Source organism: Peromyscus californicus, unplaced genomic scaffold, assembly GCF_007827085.1.
Source record: "Peromyscus californicus insignis strain IS unplaced genomic scaffold, ASM782708v3 Scaffold_8__1_contigs__length_139910024, whole genome shotgun sequence".
NCBI classification, from domain to species: Eukaryota; Metazoa; Chordata; class Mammalia; order Rodentia; family Cricetidae; genus Peromyscus; species Peromyscus californicus.
Window position 1 is genome coordinate 54,637,690 of NW_026294606.1, and position 22,177 is coordinate 54,659,866.

Sequence of the window (22,177 nt, forward strand, 5' to 3'; positions counted from 1 at the left end):
AGGTTCTTTTATTTAGGCTATCTAACCATTGTTCATTGATTTGATTCACAGGCAACTTTAACATAGGGTGGGAAATATGCACAACTGACTGGGAGTTCTCTGTCTTATTTTCTATTTTCCTTCATCAAACCCTTAATAGTGTTTTTGTTTGTTTGTTTGTTTGTTTCTTTCTTTTTTTTTAAATTGTCTCATACAGTACTTCCTGATGACAGTTTCCCCTCCCTCCACTCCTCCTTTTCCCCTCTTCCTTCTCCCCCAGACCCATTTCTCTTCCACTTCCCTTCAGAAAAGGGCAGGCCTCTCAGGGATATCAACTGAACGTGGCACAACAAGGTACAGTAAACTAGGCATAAACCCTCGTATCGAGGCTGGGTGAGGCAACCCAGTGAGAGGAAGAGTCCAAACAGCAGGAAAAGAGCCAGAGACACCCCCACTGCCACTATTAGGAGTCCCACAAAAACACCAAGCTAACAACCGTAACATATATGCAGAGGACTTAATGCAGACTCAGTGATTGCTGCTTCAGTCTCTGTGAGCCCATAGGAGCCCTGCCTAGTTGATTCTGTGGGCCAGGTTCTCCTGGTATCCTCAATCCCTCTGGCTCCTGCAATTCTTCCTCCCCCTCTTCTGCAGGATTCCCCAAGCTCTAAGGGAGGGACCCGATGGGGATTTCCATTTGGGCTCTCTCCACCTAATGTTTGGCTGTGAGTCTTAAATACTGTCTTTCTGCAATATTTTATTGTCTCCTCCACAGGTAACCTTGGGATTCTATGATAACCAATGTCACTATGAAGTGTATACATCTTCAAGGTGTAATTTAGCTCAGCATTCTAGCTTGTATGAATTAGTTGGATGGTTTCTCCGGTCCTGCCAGGCCCCCCCGCAGTCCCATGGCCTGCTTATAAAATAATCACTCTGAAGCTTATATTAATTATAACGGCTCGGCCATTAGCTCAGGCTTATTACTGACTAGCTCTTACACTTAAATTAACCCATAATTCTTATCTATGTTTAGCCAAATGGCTTTGTACCTTTTCTCAGTTCTGCCTTGTCATCTTGCTTCCTCTGTCTGGCTGGTGACCCCTGACTCAGCCCTTCCTCTTCCCAGAATTCTCCTCATTTGCTCGCCTGCCTATACTTCCTGCCTGACTCTTGGCCAATCAGCATTTTATTAAACCAGTGTACAAAAGCATTATCCCACAGCATATGAAGGAAGGGTATGCTTCTGTACTTTTCTGATGGTCTTGTTCACACATTGATGAAGATACATAATGGAACTGCTAACTGCTAAGGCCAACTAACCCTTTAGGTGTCTCTTAAGTTTCTTGACTCAATCTGCTGTAGTGTCTGGGCTCTTTCCCTCCACCACACCGACCCAGATGTATGCTCAGCACAGGCTCTAAGCCAGACTCAGCAGTCCTTTGCTCACTCACAGGCACACTGGTTTGCTTTATGTCCACCTGGCCCGTGACTGACACCCAGACTTCTTAGATGTTGCAATTCTTTGGGGTAGGATGCTTGTTTGGGTGATGGAAAACATCTGCCAGCTGTTTCCCCACTGTTGTTTCCATAGGGTCAAGTTTGAAAACAAAGGGTGGAGGGGCTTTCCTCCATAGTCTGTGTAACATTGGAGTTTAGCTTTCAGGATGTTTGGTAGACCCTTCCTGTGAAACCATCTGTCAAAACCTCCAGTTTCCTTTGTGGAAAGATTTGAGTGCTAAATGGATTTCATTCATGCTTAATGAAACTGCACACTTTTTTTTTCTTGGATAACTTTTCTAACATATTTGCTAGGATAGTTTACAGTCATTTACATTATCAAACATTTGCATGAGACTTTTCATACTATTCCCTTTTAAGGCCTGCAGTTCCAGATCCCATTCCCTTTTCATAGTGAGTATTTATGCCAGGGTTTTTGGCACCCTCTCCCCATCTCAGGCTTCTTTATCAGTCATACTAAGTATGTTTTCATCAGAAGAGATCTATACAATGACCAACATGTGGCTTACAAATGTGGCGCTCTACAAAAACGGATATAAAAAGTTCCAGCTAACTTTTAGTATTTTCAAAGTCCTGACTGGTTTTTTCTTCTCTTGATAATTTTTCAACATCACTTCATACTCTTGTATTCTTTCTGACTAGATTTCCTTTCCCAGTTTGTCTTTGAGCACTAATTATTAAAGTGAAATCTTCTTGCAATTTGAGCAGACATTCTTATTACACTATTTAGTGAAACACTTGGCCAGCACTCTATAAAGTGCTTCCTTCCAGGAACCTTTCCCATGGGTGGCCACTATATAGTAGGTGTACTTTAGGTGGGAGGCAGGTAAAGGGCTCCTCTTTGGGTGTGTGACATAAAGAAGGCCCCAGCAGAATCTAGGCCTCTTTGTATCCATCCTGGAGGAACCTTGAAGGTACCTAAGGAGACAGAGCCATGTTGGCCGTCTGGGAAGGACCCTGGTCTCAGAGGTCCCCTCAAGAGACTGCACAGCTGTTGCTCAGGAGTACTCCACACCCCCATTGGGCTTTGCACCGAGCTGACACTCTTCAGAAGGCCTCCAAAGAGGGGCAGTTCTTTCCTCAATACACAGATAATACTCTCTGATGGTTTCTCTCCCTTCACTGTCTTGTTTTTTACTGTGCTGGTAAATGTGCTCACTCAATATGCTGGGTTATTCTTAGATTTCTTATTCTAACTTTTACAGGGAAAAAATTTGTTAGCGATGATTCCATTTGTGTCCTGGGAATAAGCAAAAGAGATCTCCTGTTTCAACCAGTGGCAGAACTGAGGGAAAAAACTGATTTTGAGTAAGTCAATGAAATGAACTGTTCCTTATCTGAATCTCATCATGGGATGGCATGAGAATAGGAACTGAGGACAGATCACCAGTGCTACTCTGGCTACTGTATGGGACTCACTTATTGAACTCTTTTAGGTAATATATGAGCTTTTCTGAAGCTAGTTAAGTGTGTGTGTGTGTGTGTGTGTGTGTGTGTGTGTGCGCGCATGTGCGTGTGTGTGTGTGTGTGTGTGTGTGTGTGTGTGAAACTAGGGCAGATGTTTTAGAAAGAAACAGAAGGAATGGTTTCAACTCACCTATGCAGTGGGGTGTGGTGGAATAGGCCTGTAATCCCAGCACGGAAGCTGATTTAGGGGAGTCCTGAATTCAAGGTCAGATTGGACAACATGGTGAGACCTTGCTCCAAAACACTAAATATATAAAGGGCTGAGGACATAGCTTTGTAGTAGAGAGCTTACCTAGCTGTATGGAGTAATCTCCAGTGACATATATGCATATACACATATATACATATGTACATACACATACAGACACACATGCTCACACACACACACACACACAGGGCATTGTGGTAATACTTGTCATCCTAGCATTCATTTGATAAGCCGAAGGATTACAAGTTCAAGGCCACTCTGGGCTACATAGTAAAACCTTATCTTGAAATTAAGAAAGTTGCGGTGTCTCCCCAGAGCCATATCAGGTGACCGCACCACAAAGCCCATCTTTTCTGGGAAGGCTAGTCAAACAGCCCTCGGCAGCCTGTAGCAGTCAGAAGTTGCTATCCAGTACAAATGTAATACTTGATGGCTGACTTGTCTTTCTGCCAGGCACCGGATCCCCAAGGAGCAGTGGTGGCTGAAACTGCGGCCTCTCATGAAGATCTTGGCCAAGTACGAGGCGAGCTATGACGTGTCCGATGCAGGCAAGCTGGAATCCTTGCGGCAGCAGCAGGGTGCCTCCCATGGAGAACCGGCAACCATCTGATCAAGCATGCTATCGCCTGACCGACACACTTGTCTAGGGAAGCCTGTAAGGTTCCCCGGGGACCATGCTTTTTGTAACATAGTTATTTATCAGCACTTTATGCAAGTATTGTTGACCAAGCATTGTCAGCAGTAATAATCAGAGAGCGCCACTTGCCATGACCACTGACCCATCAGACCCTGAGAAATGAACCCCAGCCTCGTGTGCTTGATCCAGTGTCAGTTTTCTACTCCGTGGGGTACTGTCTTGTGCTTGACCATGTGTATCTTGTGGAAGTAAACATTTGGTTACAACTCCCACGGCCCTCAGTTCATTGTTTTAAGTAGGATGCTCTTTACTTGCCACCAAGGGTTTCCTCAGCAGTTTTATGGCTGGAGGTTAGCAGAGTCTCCTCAGATACTCCAGGGGCAGGTACAGATGGGGACCCTGCAAATGCAGAGTCATGAAAGGAGGGGAAAGAAGGCGCTATGATAAACGCCAGCTGTGTGCCATTAAGGGAACATGGCACTCTTCTGTGGCCATACTGAAAGGGATGGGTCAGAGGACCTGAGTTTGATCCCCACAACCCATTAAAAATGCTAGGTGGAGTGGCATGCACTAGCAGAGACAGGCAGAACTCTCTGGTGTGCTGGCCAGTTCCAGCCTGCTTAATGAGCTCCAGGCCAGGGAGAGACCTTGTGTCAAAATAAAGAACAGAACAAATCAAAACCTGGTGGATGATGCTTGATGAAGGACACCATGGGAAGTCTTCTGACCTCCAGCTGCATATGATGCAGATAATCTGTCACATGCTCTCTCTCTCTCACACACCCCCCCCACCCCACAAACACACACACAGTGCTGGTCTGGGACCTGAGCTTATCTGGCTTTGACACTGATGATTGTATAGGCAGAGAACATTATTAACTTCAGGTTTATGATTTAGCTATTTAGAAGTACATCACTACGCTTAGCTAGTTCTTCTTTGAAAATGAGATCAAGTGTAGAATTTTTAAATGACAAGTATTGAACCTGTGGTGAAGAGTAAGATCTCTCTTCTTCTCAGTTTCAGCCCTAGTTGCACACTAAAGCCACCAAGGGGGTTTGAAGAACAATCTACCAGCTTCTTCAAAAGCAGTGGTGCTGAGTGGAACTCGGGCTTTCACCCTTGGAAGGATCCTAACTCACTGTTAAGGGTTAATGATGGGGTCCTAGGCAATAGACCCTCCACTCCACCCCACCCCATCGTAATTGATGAGTCCTCTGCAGGGCAAAGCACCCTTGCCTCTTGTCGCTGTCTAGATGTTCTCACTTCTAAAGGCATCCTCTAGACATCTATCTACACAGCAGTAATGAGGAAAACGACAGAGGAAAGGGGTGATTAAAAGTCAATTGTGTTTGAGGATAAAATATAAAAGGCACAGGCACTCAGTCTTCTTCCTGTCTCAGTAATGACAGAGGGCAAAAGCTTGAGTTAACATGAACACGGTTAGTTCTTGAGTGGATGCTCACTGGACAGCCCTGTGGGACTCAAATCTGCACTTCCCTTCAGGCTTATGGTGTGATCACACACACTCCATGCAGATCTCTACATTTGTTCTGGTAGTCTTCTAAAAACAATGATTTATTCTATGTATGAATATTTGCCTGCATGTATGACTGCACCAAATGCATGCAGTGCCCTTAGAATCCAGAAGAGGAAATCAGATCCCCAGAAATAAGTTACAGATGGTTGGGAGATGCTCTATGGGTTCTGGGAACCTATCTCTGGTCTGCAAGAGCAGCAAGTGCTCTTAGCTGCTGAGCTATTTCTCCAAATGAATATTCATTCCTTAAACAAACAAACAAACAAAAACCCCAAAACAACTGAAGGTCCAAACACTAATTTTAAAGTAATAAAATGTTTAAAATAATGACTAAACCCAGGTAGGTCAGAGATGACTTTTATTTTTAAAATAAATGTTCTAGGCTTAGTATTGTTTCCAAATTTTAACTTGTCTACCTCTATCATTTAATGCATGATAACTTTATGTCTTCATGGTCACAGTATTTCCTTAGAGTTTTTGCCCAACTTGCGAGTCAATAAGCATCTTTGGTCAGATTTTTAATATAACTATGATTTTTTGGAACAACAACAAAACAGCAACACTTGTGATCATTCAGGGGCTTAGTTATTAAGAGCCTCTGATTTCTTACATATACTCAGAAATATGAGAGATTCATTATCATCTTATGATCCATGACGGGTCTTTGGCAATTTTTGAGTTCTCTGGTCCGAGTATAGCCAGGCCGTGTGTGCTCTTCCCGATGCCAAGGTACCTGCAAAGGAGATGGCACATTGGACCATTTTCTATTTGCAGCACTTTTAGTGGTCAACAGTAGTCAAAGCCTTCACCTTTCTGAGTTTCCTTTCCCACAGCTAACACAGGCCGCCAGGGGACACATACTCACTTATGGCTCACAGAGGTCAGTTTGTCATGGCTGACAGCAAAGAGCTGTTCCCGGTACGCCTGCTTCATTTCATCAGAGAGGCCATACAAGAAGTGGTCCATTCCTAAAAGTGAAACCACAGGTCTGGCTGGGGAGATAGATGGCTTGCACAGGGGCCTCTGTGCTCAAAGTATAGTGGGAACACTCATGTCACTTTATGGTATGCTCTTCAATCAAAAAGGTTACGTGGGCAAGAGAGATCAAACTTGACATCCACCTCTACAAAATGGTACCAATCCCATTATAGACTCCCTTTCCAGAGTAAGGATGCAGAGTCAGTATAGGCCACATGGGTAGCAATACTTACTGCAAATAAAAGCAGCATTCAGTAATGATGTGGCCAGTCTTGTGCTAGGTCAAAATGTCTTCTTTCACCCAAACTAGCTATCAGATCCCCTGGGAACTAAGTTACAAGTGGGTGTGAACTGCCAGAGTCAGATACTAAGGCCCAAACCCAGATCCTCACTCTTGATTGCTGAACCGGCTGTCCAGCTCCACCCTCCTTGCTTTTGGAGACAGGGCTTCCCTCACGGGCTTGGAGCTCACCAAGTAGGGTATGTTGGCTGGCTGACTGGTGAGCCTCAAGCATCTACCTGTCCTCAACTTCCCAGTGTTGGGATTAAGAAGTACCTACCACCGTGCCTGGCTTTTTACATGGAGTCAACTCAGGTCTTTACTGATGAAGCTGTTTTTAAGGTCAATGGTCAGGTGGGCAAGTGTGAAAATCTTAACACACAGGACAGAGAGATGGAGAAACTGCAAAAACATAGTTGCTACTGGGTTTCATTCAGGTGAGTCAAGAGACACATGACTATGAAAACTGTCTGGAATTCTGCCCCAGGAAACCCATGTACCCAGGTTACCAAGACTTAAAATACCTTTATCCGAAGGAGCAACAGGAGAATCCACAGCAGAGAAAACAGAAAGCTTGGCTTCATCGATGTCCTGCTGTGTGAACTTTCCAGACTTAGCCCAGTCTACGGCCTTCCCAAAAGACTGGAGTGTTTCTATGGAGTTTGGATCCCTGGGAACCCAAAAGAGCCAAAACTGAAGCATTACATCAGAGGGGGGGAAAATGGATGATAATCATGTGGATTTAACAGTTTTAATTTTTTTTCTTTCTGATAGTCTACATTCTACACAGCCCACTGACAGAGCAATGTCCCTGGAGAAATTTACATCTGACCCAGGAAGCCTCACAACAACTCCCTCTATATTTAATACCACAGTTCACCTGCTTACCTCACTGCTCGACTGTGACTTCATCTAGAGAGGAAGTCACATGGATGGTGGGGTGTCAGGAATAGCAAGACATTATAGAAGAGCCAGAGAAGATACACATTAAACTAGCCCTTACCTCCCCAAGACAGACCTAGAATAATCCAGAAATGAGCTAGAGCTGGGGGGGTTTCTGGAATACTTTCTTGTGTCTAACGCTCCTCTTAGCTCTTTAGGCTCACCATCAAGGACCTGCAAATTTGTCAGTGGGACTCTCCCAGTCTAAAGTGCAGTTCTATGGTACAATCAGGACACAGAGAATGACATCAGTGACAAGGCCTTGCTCTTAGCAGGTTGGCATACAAGACTTCAGGGAATAGTGCCTGAGAGACTAAACATTCACAGAAAATGGCAATAGTCCCACACCTGTGAAAACCCAACAGAACCATATCTTGCTTAGGTTCCCACAACAGAAGTAAGTTCAGAAATCACTCTGATTGCATTCTACCAAAACATGCTGATTATGAAGCTAGAATTTTGTCTAAGGTAAACAATTCAACAATACAACCCTTACACTACTGTGTCTGTTCCTTGGCGTAAGAAAGATACAGTCTGGTGGTTAGTTGCTCAAGATGGGGATCAAATAAATAGATGTAACCTTCATTGCACTAACGTTCACATCGAATGGTGACATTCTGTGTGAATGGAGCCAGTGGCTGGAATGTGGGTGCTCTCACATGGGAAACATGACAACTCAGAAACTCACCTGTAAGAGTAAAGCGTGAAAATCCCACTGTGGCTGAGTTTAGCACCTCCACCATAAGCACCTCCCTTTTCTCGAATTTCTGTATGCAAGAATTTAGCCGTCATTAGACGGGCAAGGATCTTAAGACTGAAATAGAGGGAGCAAAAAACAAGTTAGCGCATGACTCATAGAAGGTATAACATAAAAACCAATGTCAAGAAATGGGGTGGATGAGAAAAGGAAAACAGTCTGGTTAGATGGTAAGGTCATAGACAGCTTCCAAGGCACTCTGACTTTTCTTTTAGCAAGGGCTTTTCTAAGCTTCTGAGGTAGGGCAGAGCCTGGAGTCTAACCATTCCTCAGAGGAATCTGGAACTGTCCTCATTCCAGATCCCCTTGCTTTATGAGATGCATCAGTCTGGGTTGCTGCCACTTCAGGGCTTCAGGGCAGACTGTCTTTCTCCTTGTGTAGATCTGTCCCTCTGCAGGACAGGTAGGTACCCTATTCATGTACCTCTATCTGCCACTTTTAAAATTTCCCTGCAACTCTCACATGCTGCATGCCCTGCCATCTAGATGGCTAATATCAACTGTCAGCTTGAGGGACACATATGTGTAGGAGTTTCTAGACTGAGTTTCCTGAAGTGGGAAGACGGAACCCAAATGTGAGTAGCACTGTCCCATGGGCTGGGGTCCCAGACTGTATAAAAAGGAGAGTGGGAACATCCACTGCTCTCTGCTTCCTGGCTGTGGACACAAGATGAGATGTTTCAGGGTCCTGCTGCCATGGCTTCCTCATCCTGATAGAATGTAGCTTCTAGCCGTGAACCATAATAAATTCCCTTCTGTAGTAACTAATACACTGTCTTGTTTTTCTTCCTGGTGGCTTTATGCCCTTGTTAACATCCTTGCTGATAGTCTTCAGGGTGATTAGTGGATGTGTGTGTGTGTGTGTGTGTGTGTGTGTCAGAAGTCATTGGTGAGTATCTTCCTCGCTCAGTCTCTGTATTATAAATCACATCAGTTAACTGTCATGTGCTGCTTGTGATTGCTGAGAGCTGACTGTGGGTACAGGGTAGGTTCCCTTGTCTCAGACTCAAGAGTGTTTATCTCAAGTATCCTCTAAGACCAAGTGTGCTGGGGCAGGCTGGTCACCCTGGTCCTGTGACAAGGAGAAAAGAGAACAGTCCAAAGGGCATTAAAAACATTGTGCTCTGAGAACAGCTGGAAGGCAAAGCATGGCCAGAAGCTGGAAGTCTCACAAGGGGAAATCACTGGCAAGACTTGCATCTGGACGCTAGCTGACAGCTTCGGCAATGCTTATCCAGTCACTTCCGGATATTGTAAGTGCAGGATTTAATATTCTGCTGTCAACTGCTTGCTATTTGTTCTTTTACTTCTAATTGCTACATGCTATTTAGTAAACTAATTCATTTGTAACTGAAAGTTCAGCTACCATGGCCATTCTTCTGATAGAATGCTCTTTATTATTGGAGGCAGGATTTCTCACTGAGCCTAGACACTGATTTGGCTAGACTGATTGGTCAATGAGCTCCAGAAGTCTGCCTGTCTCTGCCTCTGTGGCACTGGGGTTACAGATGCCACCACCATCTGGCTTTTCTGTGGGTACTGGGAATCTCAACTCAGGTTTTTACACTCTACCAACAAAGCCATCTCTCCAGCCGGTCCCCTTTCTACCTTCTATCATGCTGGATAAACAATTTTATTGAAGTCCAGATGTGAGAGAGGGGATGCACCTCTACCCCTCTTCCTACCTGGCATGATCCGGATCAGCATAGGGGACAGTTCTGACACACTCGCCAACGTAATTCACAGGGAAGGGCAGCACAAAATGTGTCTTCATCTGGCAGGGTTTGAAGGTGGGGTCCTGATGGGCAGAGAGGCCTATGGGTCAGACTAGGCTGCACAACAAAATGTGGTCCACAGTAAACCCAATTGGTACCTCCCCAGCATCTCCTTCTCTATGGGAGTCACTAGCAAGGCTCTGCTAAGGCCGGCACAATAGAAATTCACATAATAGTACACTTATGAACTAACAAGAAACACTCCACATTTAGTAAGATGCATTAAAATGCAATTACTATTAAATTAAAAGCATTCCCGAGTGAGGCTGATTTTCCAGGAACACATTAAACTGCCATATTCTACAAATAGGCAGACCAAGAAGCATCATTGTGGAAACCAATGAGTACAAGGGGATTGATGCCACTGCCTGACTGGAGGCAGCTGCTGTGATTTAAGCACCATAAACTACATTAAAATGAGGGTAAACTGAGAAGTGATGAGACCATTTGGCAGAAAAAGTAGAGGCTTATTAAGAACTATGATACCCATTCTGGGCTGTCTCAAAAGAAAAGGCAAGAGACAGTGAATCCCCAAGTCTGAGGTTGCACGGTGTGGTCCTGGAAAGAACCCACTAGAAGAATGGTGATAGACTGAGGTTGCTCGCGCACACAGCAAGAAGCCCGACAGTCTGTGGTCACTCACGGTTATCAGCTTCCTGACGATCTGGGAGCCGTTAACGTGTGCACTGCCACGGGGGCCACTGTGTGTAGGTTTCTGAAAATGAAGAGTGTCCAAGAGTGAAGAGAAACTTACTTGAAATAGTTAAGGAGGTATGGGCGCTATAAAGTTCACAGAGTTCCTTCCATGGAATAGCTAAGGCAGACAGGCTTCATGTTGTAAAGCAGTGAAATTTTAAGCACATTTTTCAAATAGTCAATGAAGAAGACTATTTCTAGTCATAAAACTGTGTCTTTCAGAGCCAGTGAGATGACTCAACAGGTCTGGACCTGCAAGGTGGAAAGAGTAAACCCACTCCTACAAGTTATCTAATGACCTTCACATGCACACTATGGCACACTCATGCTCACACACATACATACACACGCGGAAATAAAAGTAACAGCAGCAACAACAAAAACAATGACCAAAGTATCCCTGTATCTTCCAAAGCACGAGGTTAGGGCAAGCAAGCTACTGACAGAGGCCCAAAGGAGCAGTGGGTTACCTCCGTGTGGTTTCCCTTCCCAGGAGAATGAAGAGAACAAAGAGACAGGGACACCAAATGACAAAAGGAAGAAGGGACATGTAACCACAGCAGAGAAGACACTAAAATAATTCCTGCATGATCTGCAAAGTGTCAACCTTCTGCAGTGACAAGTGAGGCTTCTAGGAATTTAGACTCAAAAACAAAACAAACCTTTGCAAATCAATTGCACTGATAAGATTATTACTGACAAGTATAGTACCCAAGGATAAAATCACTGAAAAAGCTTTTTACCAACTTGTGTCTGATTCCAAGCCTAACAAAATGCAGGGAGCAATTTAATTGGGTCAAGGTTTTTGTCTCTTTTTTTATTACTATACCCCAGGACAAAGTCTGCTCTTCTCTATCAGGAGAAAGCTCACCTCAAAGCATGAACAAAACTACATGATGCAGGGTTGAAGACCAAATCAAGGGTCTGAATTCACTTAACTAGGTTGACTAAGTCACTTAATTCTCCCATACACCTATATCTCCAAATATAACCATAAGGATATTAATTCCTATATATCTCATGCACTGAAACTAGGTGACATGGTTTCTGTTACCTCGACAATATGTGGACGGATGGGTTTCCGTTCCTTTTTGCTGCGGCCAATATTTCTAAGAAAGTTTTCCACCTCTTTCTCTGCCTGAGGCATCTGCTGAGATGTGGCATTGACTGAGCATCTGCAGAAAAGAATTGTGTACATGTAAAATCACTTAACCAAAAAAAACCCCATTATTTTACTAACATCATATTTTTGTACAAATGACACAGAAATGTGAAGTGATTAACATTGTTTTTGTTATAAAACACTAAAAAAAATCTTTAAAAGAAATAGTATCCAGATGTAGAAATCATGCAGCTGTCTCATTCTCTAGAGTAGCTTTAACACCAGTGTGGTCCATGTGTCGTCCATGTCACTCCCTCACAGCTGTGAACACAAAGGTTCTCTGAGGAGCAAAATCAAGAGCATGAACACTAGCAGCTTCCATCAATGCCTCAGATTTATAACAAAAAGCAGAAAACTTAAAATCATGACTATCCACAAAAGAATTCTGAAACTACAAACTTGTTGCTAAAACAGAGAATTAAAAATAGAAATCATGTCCACATCTTACACGTACGATGTATAGGCACATGTGTGCAGGTGCCCATGGAGGCCAGGAGAAGACATTGGATTTTCTGGAGCTGGAGTTACAGGCAGTTGTGAGCTGCTCAATGTGGGTGCTGGGAACTGAATTCCAATCCTCTGTAAGAGGAGCAAATGCTCTGAACTGCTGAGCCCTCTCTCCAGCTCCATAAACCAGAAAGTAAAGGTGTCAAAAACATTTAAAACATCCTTTTACAAAACTCCTCCCCACTTGAGAGAATCACAAAGATTATGCATGTTTCCCCCTTTTGGAGTTAACTCATGGCAGACACTATTTAGTTAATACTGCGGATGGGCTCTATACTCACTGTGTGTATAGATTACTGATTTTATTGCATGGAAGAACCTTGCAAAGACAGTTTCATGGAGAAGGAAGTAGACAATCTAAGTTCCCCAGGCTGGTCTTGGGTGTTATGGTGAACACAGGAGGAAGCCATCCTAGGGTATAGGTGAGTGCTAGGGTGTAAAATGAACCCCGGGGAAAGTCAGCCTGGGATGTAAGAGTAATTGCTGGGCCAGGCTGGCCTGGGGCACCATGGTGAATGCTGGACTAAATAAAGCCTGGGTGTAAGGGTAAGCGCTGAATTCAGCTGGCCTAGGGTGAAAGGGAAGGAAGTGCAAACCAGGCCCACAGGATACCGAAGGCTGGAGCACTGCGGATGCCTAGGCCCCACTCTTGCAGCCAGTCTGCCCCGTGGCATCTGTTGATGGTTCTCGAGAACTGACTGGAGGAAGAGACCAGGAGTCTATGCAAAACAGTAGCTTTAGTTAGGCATTTTCTCGTTAATCATCAGTGAATACTACATCAGTATTAGTGGTAGCAAGACACTGAATGTAAACTACTGATACTTCATTTTTATTCACGCTCAAGCCTGAATGCATAAAGCTAATTTAGTGTGCGCAAACCGCTACAAGACACTGGTTGTCCTGGCTAGTTTTATGTCAACTTGACACAAGCTAGCATCAACTGAAATGAGAAAACCTCAATTGAGAAAATGCCTTCATGAGATGCAGCTGTAAGGCATTTTCTTAATTAGTGATTGATGGGGGAAGGCTCAGTCCATTGTGGATGGGGCCAGCCCTGGGCTGGTGGTCCTGAGTTTTATTCAAGAAGGCTGAGCAAGTCATGAGGAACGAGCCAGTAAGCAGCACCCCTCCATGGACTTTTCAGTCCTTCCCTCCAGGTTCCTCCCCTGCTTGAGTTCCTGTCTTGACTTCCTTCAGTGGACTGTGACGCTGGATATGGAAACCAAATAAAGCTGTTCCTCCCCAATTGCTTTTGGTTGTGGTGTTTCATCACAGCAAGAGAAACCCTAATAGGATACCAGTCTTGAGCAAGATAACCTTCACTAGGTCTCACCGATTCCTTGTTTATGAAATATTTACTTTTAGAAGCAAATAACTTTTTAGTTGGCACCATAAGCCTACTTTGTAGTTCGAGACTTAAATTAGTCACTTTCATCTCCACTACACCCAACTGTTATTAAATTAAAATGCTATTCTTTTCATTTCCACAAAACATTATTTTGAAGTCTAGAAGCAATCCTGTAACTTAACACCTACACCAACACACTTTCTGTTTTGAAGGTAAATTCAGGTAATTACATCTTCAAAAAAGAATATTGAAAAATGACATTTCATGAAATGGTGTGAATCATAAGATCTGTTTGGAAGCAATTGGGGCACCCACCTCATGTTATCACAGTTTAGTAGGTATTTCTTGATCCGGGGGAGTTTTCTCAGGATGGGCTTGATGTCTGTCATTTCTGCGATCCTTTTCATCAACCTCACCTGGACCACAGGAGGCAGACACTGAGTCAGACCACACCCACAGTCAATACACTGCACAACTCAAACAAATTTTAGGTGACAGCCGTGGTGGTTGGGATAAGAAAGGTCCTCATGTATCTGAATACTTGGTCCACTGATGGTGGTGCTGTTTGGGGAGAATATAGGACCCCTTGGAAGTGCTGCTTTGCTGGAGGGGGTAAGCTGGTGGGGGTGGGCCTTGAGGGTTTATTGCCTCACCCACTTTCTGTTTTCTCTGCTTCCTGAGTATGGAGGAAAATGTGGCCTCTGCTTCTGCCTCTTATCGCCATGCCTTTCCCATCATCATGGCCTCTATCCCTCTAGAACCACAAGCTAACATAGATCTCTTCTTCCTTAAATTGCCTTTGGTTATGGTATTTTATCACAGTGGCAGGAAAATAATACAAGAGTATTTGTGATGCTCTAGAATTTTGCAGTTATAGAAAATATGTTTGCAGAGCACAGCAATTTTTTTTTTTGGCACCTTGCAATTTCTACGTTAGTAGTAATTTTTCAGTTTAAAGTTATTTATTTCTTCTCTGGACAGGTCTGAAATGCAAACGTCCTGGATCCAGGTCCTGACTGACCACTGGATGTGCCCTGGTTTGGGGTGCGCATGCGTGTCTACTGCCAGCGTCACTTTGGTGCTGCTGAGGGAGCGTATGGCACCAAGAGGAAAGTGAGTTCAAACCAACACTTTCCTCCATCAAGTCTGCGAATTAGAAATCAGAATTAAGCCAGGCAGTGGTGGCTTAATTCCAGCACTCAGGAGGCAGAGGCAGGTAAATGAGTTCGAGGCCAGCCTGGTCTACAGAAGTGAGTTCCAGGACAGCCAGGGATACACAGAGAAACCCTGTTTGTGTATCCAAAACCAGAAAGTAAAAACAAAACAAAACAAAAAAATCAGAATTAAGTTAGAAAGTTAGCCTTCTGGTTTCAGTCTGTGTGTGTACATGTGTATGTATTTTCACAGCCACGTGTGCAAACATGTATATGTGGAGGCCAGAGGACAACTTCGGCTCATTCCTCAGGATCCATCCACCTTTTTAAAGAGACACTGTCTCTCACTGGCCTGGGACTCCTTACGTAGGCTAGACTGGCTGGTCAGCAATCCTCAGGAATCTATCTGCCTTGACTTCTTAGCACTGGTATTATAAGCATAAGCTACCAAATCCAGCTTTTAGAAGGTTAGCTTTCTGAGATAAAATCACTTATTACCAGAGAACATTACCAATTCCAGGAAGCCTTGCTCATCCTGAACAAGCACCTGTCCTTGCCAGTGCCCACCTGATCCATCCCACCGAAGGTCTCCTGCAAGTCTCCTGAAGGTGTGAGCGTCTTGCTCGCTCTGAGGGATGCATAGAGATGCCCCGAGTCTGGAATGCCATTGGAGAGCTCCTGAGCAGTCATCTTCACCAACACTTTGAAGTGCTCTTCTTCTTCAAAGCATGGGCTACAAAAACACAGTGAAGTCTTGGAGACCGACCCAGTTCCATTTTGATACAGCAGTAAAGTTATTACAGAGTAATCCGGTATCTTTCAAAATTTTCTATGTCCTTAGGGATTACAAGTAAAATCAGACTAGAATCTGACAAGTGAAGAAAATCCTTGGGGAAGCATTTCAGAATTAGATATGTTAAACTCCCACTTATTAATATACAGTGCAAGTAAAGTTACTTGTTAAATATTTCACTCCACAGATGCATCATGTCTGGCAGGTTCCGTTCCAGGCAGAGGGATGAAAACAGCACACCCTACATCACCAAGGAAAAATACAAAAGACGAAATTAATTATGGTACCATTAAAACTAAAGACACTGTAGAGACAAGCCTTTGACTTTAGCCGTGATGGAGAGTGAAAGGCTACCTGCTCATAGGTATCCAGCTGTGAGTCGTCAGGGAGCACATGGGGCGAAACGGTCATGCCTCCTGTCTTTAGCTCAATCTGTTGGGCTTGCTCTCTGTAGTCAAGGATGCCACAACCCAGCCTGATGAGCAAAGAAGTACCTGAGTTAGGAGAGTTGCCTGTGCCTATCGTTTTCAACTGCACAGGGTATGTATGCTAATTCATAACCACAACTCTCCTATCTCCTGTACATGTCATGGTTCCTGAATGCATGCTAGCATAAACCTCTACACAGCTCGATGTGCTTATTCACTGAGGTACAAACGCACTTCTCCATCTGGAACTCATGTCCAGCATCCAGGACGCTAGACTTTAGCAGTTAGTGTCCACCGCTAAAGACAACAGGATGCATGCGCTTTTACAGTCTTCAGCTTGTACAGTTGTCATGAGTGCTCTCTTCCCCCTAAATATTTTCACACATACTTTATTTGCTCAAATATCTGGTGATGGAGTGGAGGGATCTGAGAAATATGTGCAAGAATTCTCTGTGTACTGATGTATCTAGAAGAAAAATTATCCATCTGAGCCCAGAGCACTACTGTGAGGTGCTCCTGAAAACTGGGTTAAAAGGACAGACACTAGGAGCTATTAAAATGGTTGAGAATTGGGACAAAACTTCCTAAAAGTCAAAGATGCATTTTCCATGCAATCCAATCCTCAGCCAGCATATAGGCTCCAGAGCCAGGCAGCACTGGAACACGCAGGCAACTTGAACTCCATGAAGTGTACATCAGAATGAGGGGCAGCACCCAGCCACTGTGCATGGTGGTTTAGGTTTCCCTGACTTTTTCTTTTATTCTATTATTTCATATGTTTAAGTATTTGCCTGCATGGTTGTCTGTGTACACGTGTGTCCCGGTGCCTGTAGAGACCAGAGGAAGACATCAGAATCCCTGGAACTGGATTTACAGTCAGTTGTGAGCTACCATGTCGGTGTTGGGACTAGAACCCGGGGCCTCTGGAAGAGCAGCAAGTGCTGCTGGGCCATCTCTCAGCCTCAGTTTCCCTTTACTGTCCTATAGCAGGAGAAGAAGTCTGTAGCTGTCAAGACACACTCACATACAATTTCTAATCTCTCCACAGGCTGGCCTGCGGGGGGGGGGGGGGGGGGGGGGGGGGGGGTGGGGGGGGGGGGGGGGGGCGGGGGACGACGACAGCCACTGCCGAGTTAGTTCAAGAGAAAAGCAGAGACAGGAGGAGGCTGTCCACCTGGACAGACAGCCCTCAAGCTACAGCTGTTCCTTACACTGAACTGTTCTTATTTCCTGATTAAGTGTATTCCCCTTTCTTCAAGATCTTCGGTGATCCATCTGGACAGGCGCCTTCATAAGTATTACCCACTTCTCTAGATTCATATTTTAATGTAACATATTTAAAATGAGAAAACATGTCCATATAAGAAAGCAAATACCATCGTACAGGCAGTGACAACACTAAGTTTTAAAAACCAAATAACCCCCTGGGAGGTTTTAAAAACAAAATAATTCCCTGGGAGGTGACACCCATCAGGGCGTGAACATAACACAAATACTCAAAGGACACACACACACACACACACACACACACACTAATAAACATCATAAAAATATGCTGAACAGCATGGATGTGCATCTATTACGCTCTATAACTCACTTGGTCAGCACATTGCAGAAGAGAGGCACATAGGGTCTCAACTCCTCTGGAAGGGTGTTTAAGCTGGAAAAGGCTCGGAAATACACCATACCATTGGTGGGCTGGGGGCAGTACTGCACAGGGATGTCTCCAGCTGGAAAACAAAAGCAATCCTTTTGGTTTAATTAATAAAATTTGAATGGGTTCGTGGTTGTTTCTGAAGCAGGGTCTCATGTAGGTAGGGCTATCCTCAAACTAGATGTTTATCGAAGGATGGTCCTGAGCTCTTGATTTCTCCTGCTGGGATGGATTACAGTGGGGTTCAAGTGATACTCTGCATGCTGGGCAAGCTCTCTACCAACTGAACGACATCCCCAGCCCCTAATCATTCTTTAAGAAATCATGCTACTGCTTTTCAAGGATGGAGGTTGAGACCTTGTAAGAGCATAGAAACATACTGATCATTTCCCATGGCTGATGCGTGTTTCCTTACTGCACTTTCCTTCCGGTATGAAGTAGAAACACTGCGGTGTAAGGCAGCCCCTGCTTGCCAAAGCACTGGGGTGGAACACTCACCGTGTTTTTCTGATTGCACAGCTAATTTCAGCAGCATCTCTGTGTTAGTTTCACCTGTATCTGAGCCATACCCTGAGAGCTTTCCTTCATCAACATGGTTAAGTCCATGTTGATGGTCATTCCCACAACATCTGACTTCATTGTCCCATCTCTATATGCTGCTGGTCTCCCCCAGTGAGTCCTCCCACCCTTCAGGAACACTGTATAATGAATGCCCTGTCCTCCACAAGCCCTCATGATATCTTAGGACACCATGACCTTAGGGCATCCCCTCATCTCTGGGGGTAGGTTTTCTGGATTCTGGTTTATATATCCCCACCTAGCACAGTGCCCTATACTGAAAGAGGAATGAAAATGTTTGGTGATACGTGATTTATTGTCTCTATTTCTTGAAATTCCCTTATAAATAAAAATGTAAGAAGGGTCATGGTGATTACTCAGTAGTCAAAGTGCTTGCCTCACAAGCAAGAGGACCAGAGTTGGGATTTTGACAACTGTCCAGAGTTGGGACATCCATGTAAAATGTCACATAGGTATAGCAGCCCACTTTTAATTTTAGCCTTGAAGGTTGGAGATGTGATTCCCTGGAAGAAGCTGTCTAGCAAGACTAGCCATATCGGTCAACTCTGGGTTTGATTGGGAGGCCCTGCCTCAATAAATAAGTTACAAGGTCAGTGGAGAATGATTCTCAATATCAACCTCCACATGCACATGCTCCCCACATGTTCACTCAACCACATACAGGTGCATCTGGAGTCACACACACCCATATCACACATGAAAATGATCTCTGGGAGTTTTCATTCTTTCCCTGCGGCCCCTCTCAGCTAAACACACAAACCTATACAAATAAATCGGACATGGCAAGTGAGATAATCACTGTTAAAATATGCAAGGCAGGGTAGAGATGCCTCACAGGAAACTGTTTCTACCCTGGGGTTGTCATCCAGTGCTTGTCTAGCAAACAGGAGGCTCTCAGTTCCAAAATCAAATCCAATCAAATCTATCCATCATCCACAGTGCACATTAAAGCTCAACCTCTGGCTGGATCAATACAAAAACTACCCATGGCCACTCACAAGTTCATGTGGCAACATCTTCCAGGAAAATGCTCTTCCAGAGACAACTGTCTCTCATGTCACCAACCACAAGCAAAGGGAAAACAAGCAACTCCAAGATCTCACAGCAGTGATACAGGAGGCCCACAGCATCCCCAGGCCCTATCCTTTCTCTGTAACTCCTCAGGACCTAACTTTGCCAATGTTTATTTATCCCCTCACTTCCTCTCCTAGGATGACAGTCAAGCGAAAGAGCTAGAGTGAGACAAGTGCTCAGAGGATTCCTACAGTCTTCCAAAGCCATCCTGAATTCAACCACAGGGAAACACCTATCCTCACCTGATTCCAGCAGCAGTGAATCCCCCTGACACCATTAAATCTATACTTAGAGGAAGAAACAAAGCTTATTACCGAATAAAGAAGTCTATCACCATTGAAGTCAAAATATTTTGCAAGGACTGTGAAAAAGTTCAGTTTGTGAAATCAGGGGCCTGAGTTTGATCCTCACAATCCACAGAAAAAAAGGAAAGAAAAGAAAGAAAGAAAGCCAGGAGTGGAGGTGCACACTGGTAATCCCCAAACTGGGAGATGGAGACATGTCACCAGCTCACCAGCCTAACTGAACTGCAAAGCCCCAAGTCCCAGTGAGTGACACTGTGGTGACAGTGTCTTGAAAAGCAAGTGGATCATACCTGAGCAGATAGACACAAGATTGGCCTTTGGCCTACACGCACGCACGCACGCACGCACGCACGCACTCACGCACGCATGCACGCATATATATATATGTGTAAATAGACATATATATATATACACACACACACACATACACACATATGCACATATAAACCAACAATAATTTGCAAGGCATATAAACAGCAGAGCTATAAGAACAGGTTGCTCACTCAGATGTTTTCTGGAAAACATCTAAAACATGACTCTGCCTATTTGCAAACTGCTTCTTCATGCAGTCAAAGCACCCAGGTACCCATGAGAAGGACTTGATGGTGACCTGCAAGCCCGATGTCAAACTTGGTGACAGGCATGGTGGGTTCAATGTCAGAGACTTTTAGTGCTGGGAGACAGGAGGCATCTTGAGGTTTACTTTGCTGAGTTCGTAATTCTAAACCTAAAGTGGAAAAAAAAAAATGAAAATGAAAACCAAACAACCCTGACTGAAAGTTTTAGGGTTTTATGCTCTTCTTGGTCTGCTAGTCTTCATTATATAAGATCCAAAGTGAGCCACTGAGGCCACAGGTAGAGGGGACACGATCATCAAAGCACGTAAGTGCTTGCCACACCTTGTCTAGGCAAACCTGATGTCACTGCATCATTCTGCAACTACCCCAGCACCCCAATTGCCCCTTGTGTGCATACATTCATAGTCAACATTTGAATCACTCAGCTGTTTTTCTTCTTTCTTTCCTCAAATCACCAAGTCCCTCATGCTAAGGACTTCTTCAGTCTTCCGTGGCAGTCAGACACCAAAAACACTGATGCAAACTTAAACCTTTTCCCATTGCCAGGCATCTTCTGACTGGCCTTTAATCCAGAGGTTCCAAGCACTGTGCCTACCTTTAGTGAGCTCTGCAGAGAATTTGCACAGAAAGAAACCCCTTCTGTAGCCTGAGCATCATCATTAACGTCTTGTGCTACTGCTCTACTTCAACTTTCAACTTGACACAATCTAGAATCACCTGGAAAGAGTCTCGATGAGGAATCATCTAGACAGGTGGATTTGGGTATGTCTGTGGGGATTGTCTTAAAAGAGTTAACTGAGGTACGAAGACCCGCCCTAAATGTAGGTGGCACCACTTCATGAGCTGGGCTCTGAATTACCTAAGAATAAAGAAAGCTAGTTGCACACAGGTAGGCAAGTGGGCATGAACGTGGGCTCCGCACTCTGATCTCGACTCTGGATGGGTTGTGATAGCTGTTTCATATTTCTGCCACCTTAACTTCCCTATGATGGGTGGCCCATAACCTGGACCCCTGAGCCGATATAAATAAACAAACTACAGTGTGAATTTTCTGAAATGGTTAAATGTCATGGGTGGAACCCATCATGACATATATGAAGTCTGTAGGTGTCCAAAAACTATCTTGCCTCTAACTATGAGGGGTAAAAAGTTCACTAGGCTGTAGGGAGGGTAGAGAGCATGCAAGCATTAAGACAGATGCATGACCTTTAAAATAAGCAAAACTTTTCTACTGCCAAGTGTTGGATTCTTTGTGGGGGGGGCATGGAGGGGAAGACAGGAACAATGGCCTTCAGTTGAGAACTACTGATATAATTAACTGTGTTTCCAGGCCTGGAGGCACAAGCCTGTAATCCCAGCTAAAGACAGTGGGAAAGTTCAAGGTCAGTGTTGAGCTCTTATCTCAAAATAAACAGTGAAGAGGCTAGAGACAGCTTCCTGGGAGTGCACTTGCCTAGCTCTGACAGCGCCCTGAGTTCAGGCCCGAGGAACATTGGGCCAATCATAGGAATCAGATGCATCACATCAAATCAAGTAAGCCACCTCACCCCAATCCCTCTGACCTTTCTGATAGATCTGCTGCTTGTCCGCCTGGGAGAGAGAATTCACCTTTTGCTCTAGTTTTTCAGTCTCCATTTGCGTTTGTTTCTCATAATATTTGTCATCTGGCTTCATGGATAAAGTCAGCTTGTGCTGGTTGTTCTGTCGAAACCATGGCAATAAGAAACCAGATTAAAACAAGATTAGGTGAAATTAAATCCAACGAATTAAAACATGAGAGCAGTGCGAACCTGGGCTTACAGTTCTGTTTTCCCGAC

General features: G+C 44.3%; 2 protein-coding genes across 5 annotated transcripts in view; one reads left to right on the forward strand and one right to left on the reverse strand.

Annotated features, from left to right (window-relative positions):
- Pfkp (phosphofructokinase, platelet) overlaps positions 1–4,082 on the forward strand; it is a 65,337-nt gene extending 61,255 nt beyond the window's left edge. For all 3 annotated transcript variants that reach the window (XM_052729341.1, XM_052729342.1, XM_052729343.1), the window contains 2 exons: positions 2,706–2,808; positions 3,629–4,082. In XM_052729341.1, coding sequence (XP_052585301.1) covers positions 2,706–2,808; positions 3,629–3,785 — 260 coding nt within the window. In that variant the 3' untranslated portion in view covers positions 3,786–4,082. The remainder of the gene's footprint in view (positions 1–2,705; positions 2,809–3,628) is intronic.
- A 1,609-nt stretch (positions 4,083–5,691) lies between these two features.
- The window catches only part of Pitrm1 (pitrilysin metallopeptidase 1), a 31,630-nt gene continuing 15,144 nt past the window's right edge, over positions 5,692–22,177 (reverse strand). For both annotated transcript variants that reach the window (XM_052729339.1, XM_052729340.1), the window contains exons 14-27: positions 21,923–22,061; positions 20,393–20,509; positions 17,768–17,900; positions 16,097–16,217; positions 15,907–15,983; positions 15,517–15,682; positions 14,111–14,211; positions 11,833–11,953; positions 10,726–10,797; positions 9,993–10,105; positions 8,239–8,364; positions 7,133–7,278; positions 6,216–6,318; positions 5,692–6,083 (exon numbers count right to left, since the gene is read on the reverse strand). In XM_052729339.1, the coding sequence (XP_052585299.1) occupies positions 5,990–6,083; positions 6,216–6,318; positions 7,133–7,278; positions 8,239–8,364; positions 9,993–10,105; positions 10,726–10,797; positions 11,833–11,953; positions 14,111–14,211; positions 15,517–15,682; positions 15,907–15,983; positions 16,097–16,217; positions 17,768–17,900; positions 20,393–20,509; positions 21,923–22,061 (1,629 nt within the window). In that variant the 3' untranslated portion in view covers positions 5,692–5,989. The remainder of the gene's footprint in view (positions 6,084–6,215; positions 6,319–7,132; positions 7,279–8,238; positions 8,365–9,992; positions 10,106–10,725; positions 10,798–11,832; positions 11,954–14,110; positions 14,212–15,516; positions 15,683–15,906; positions 15,984–16,096; positions 16,218–17,767; positions 17,901–20,392; positions 20,510–21,922; positions 22,062–22,177) is intronic.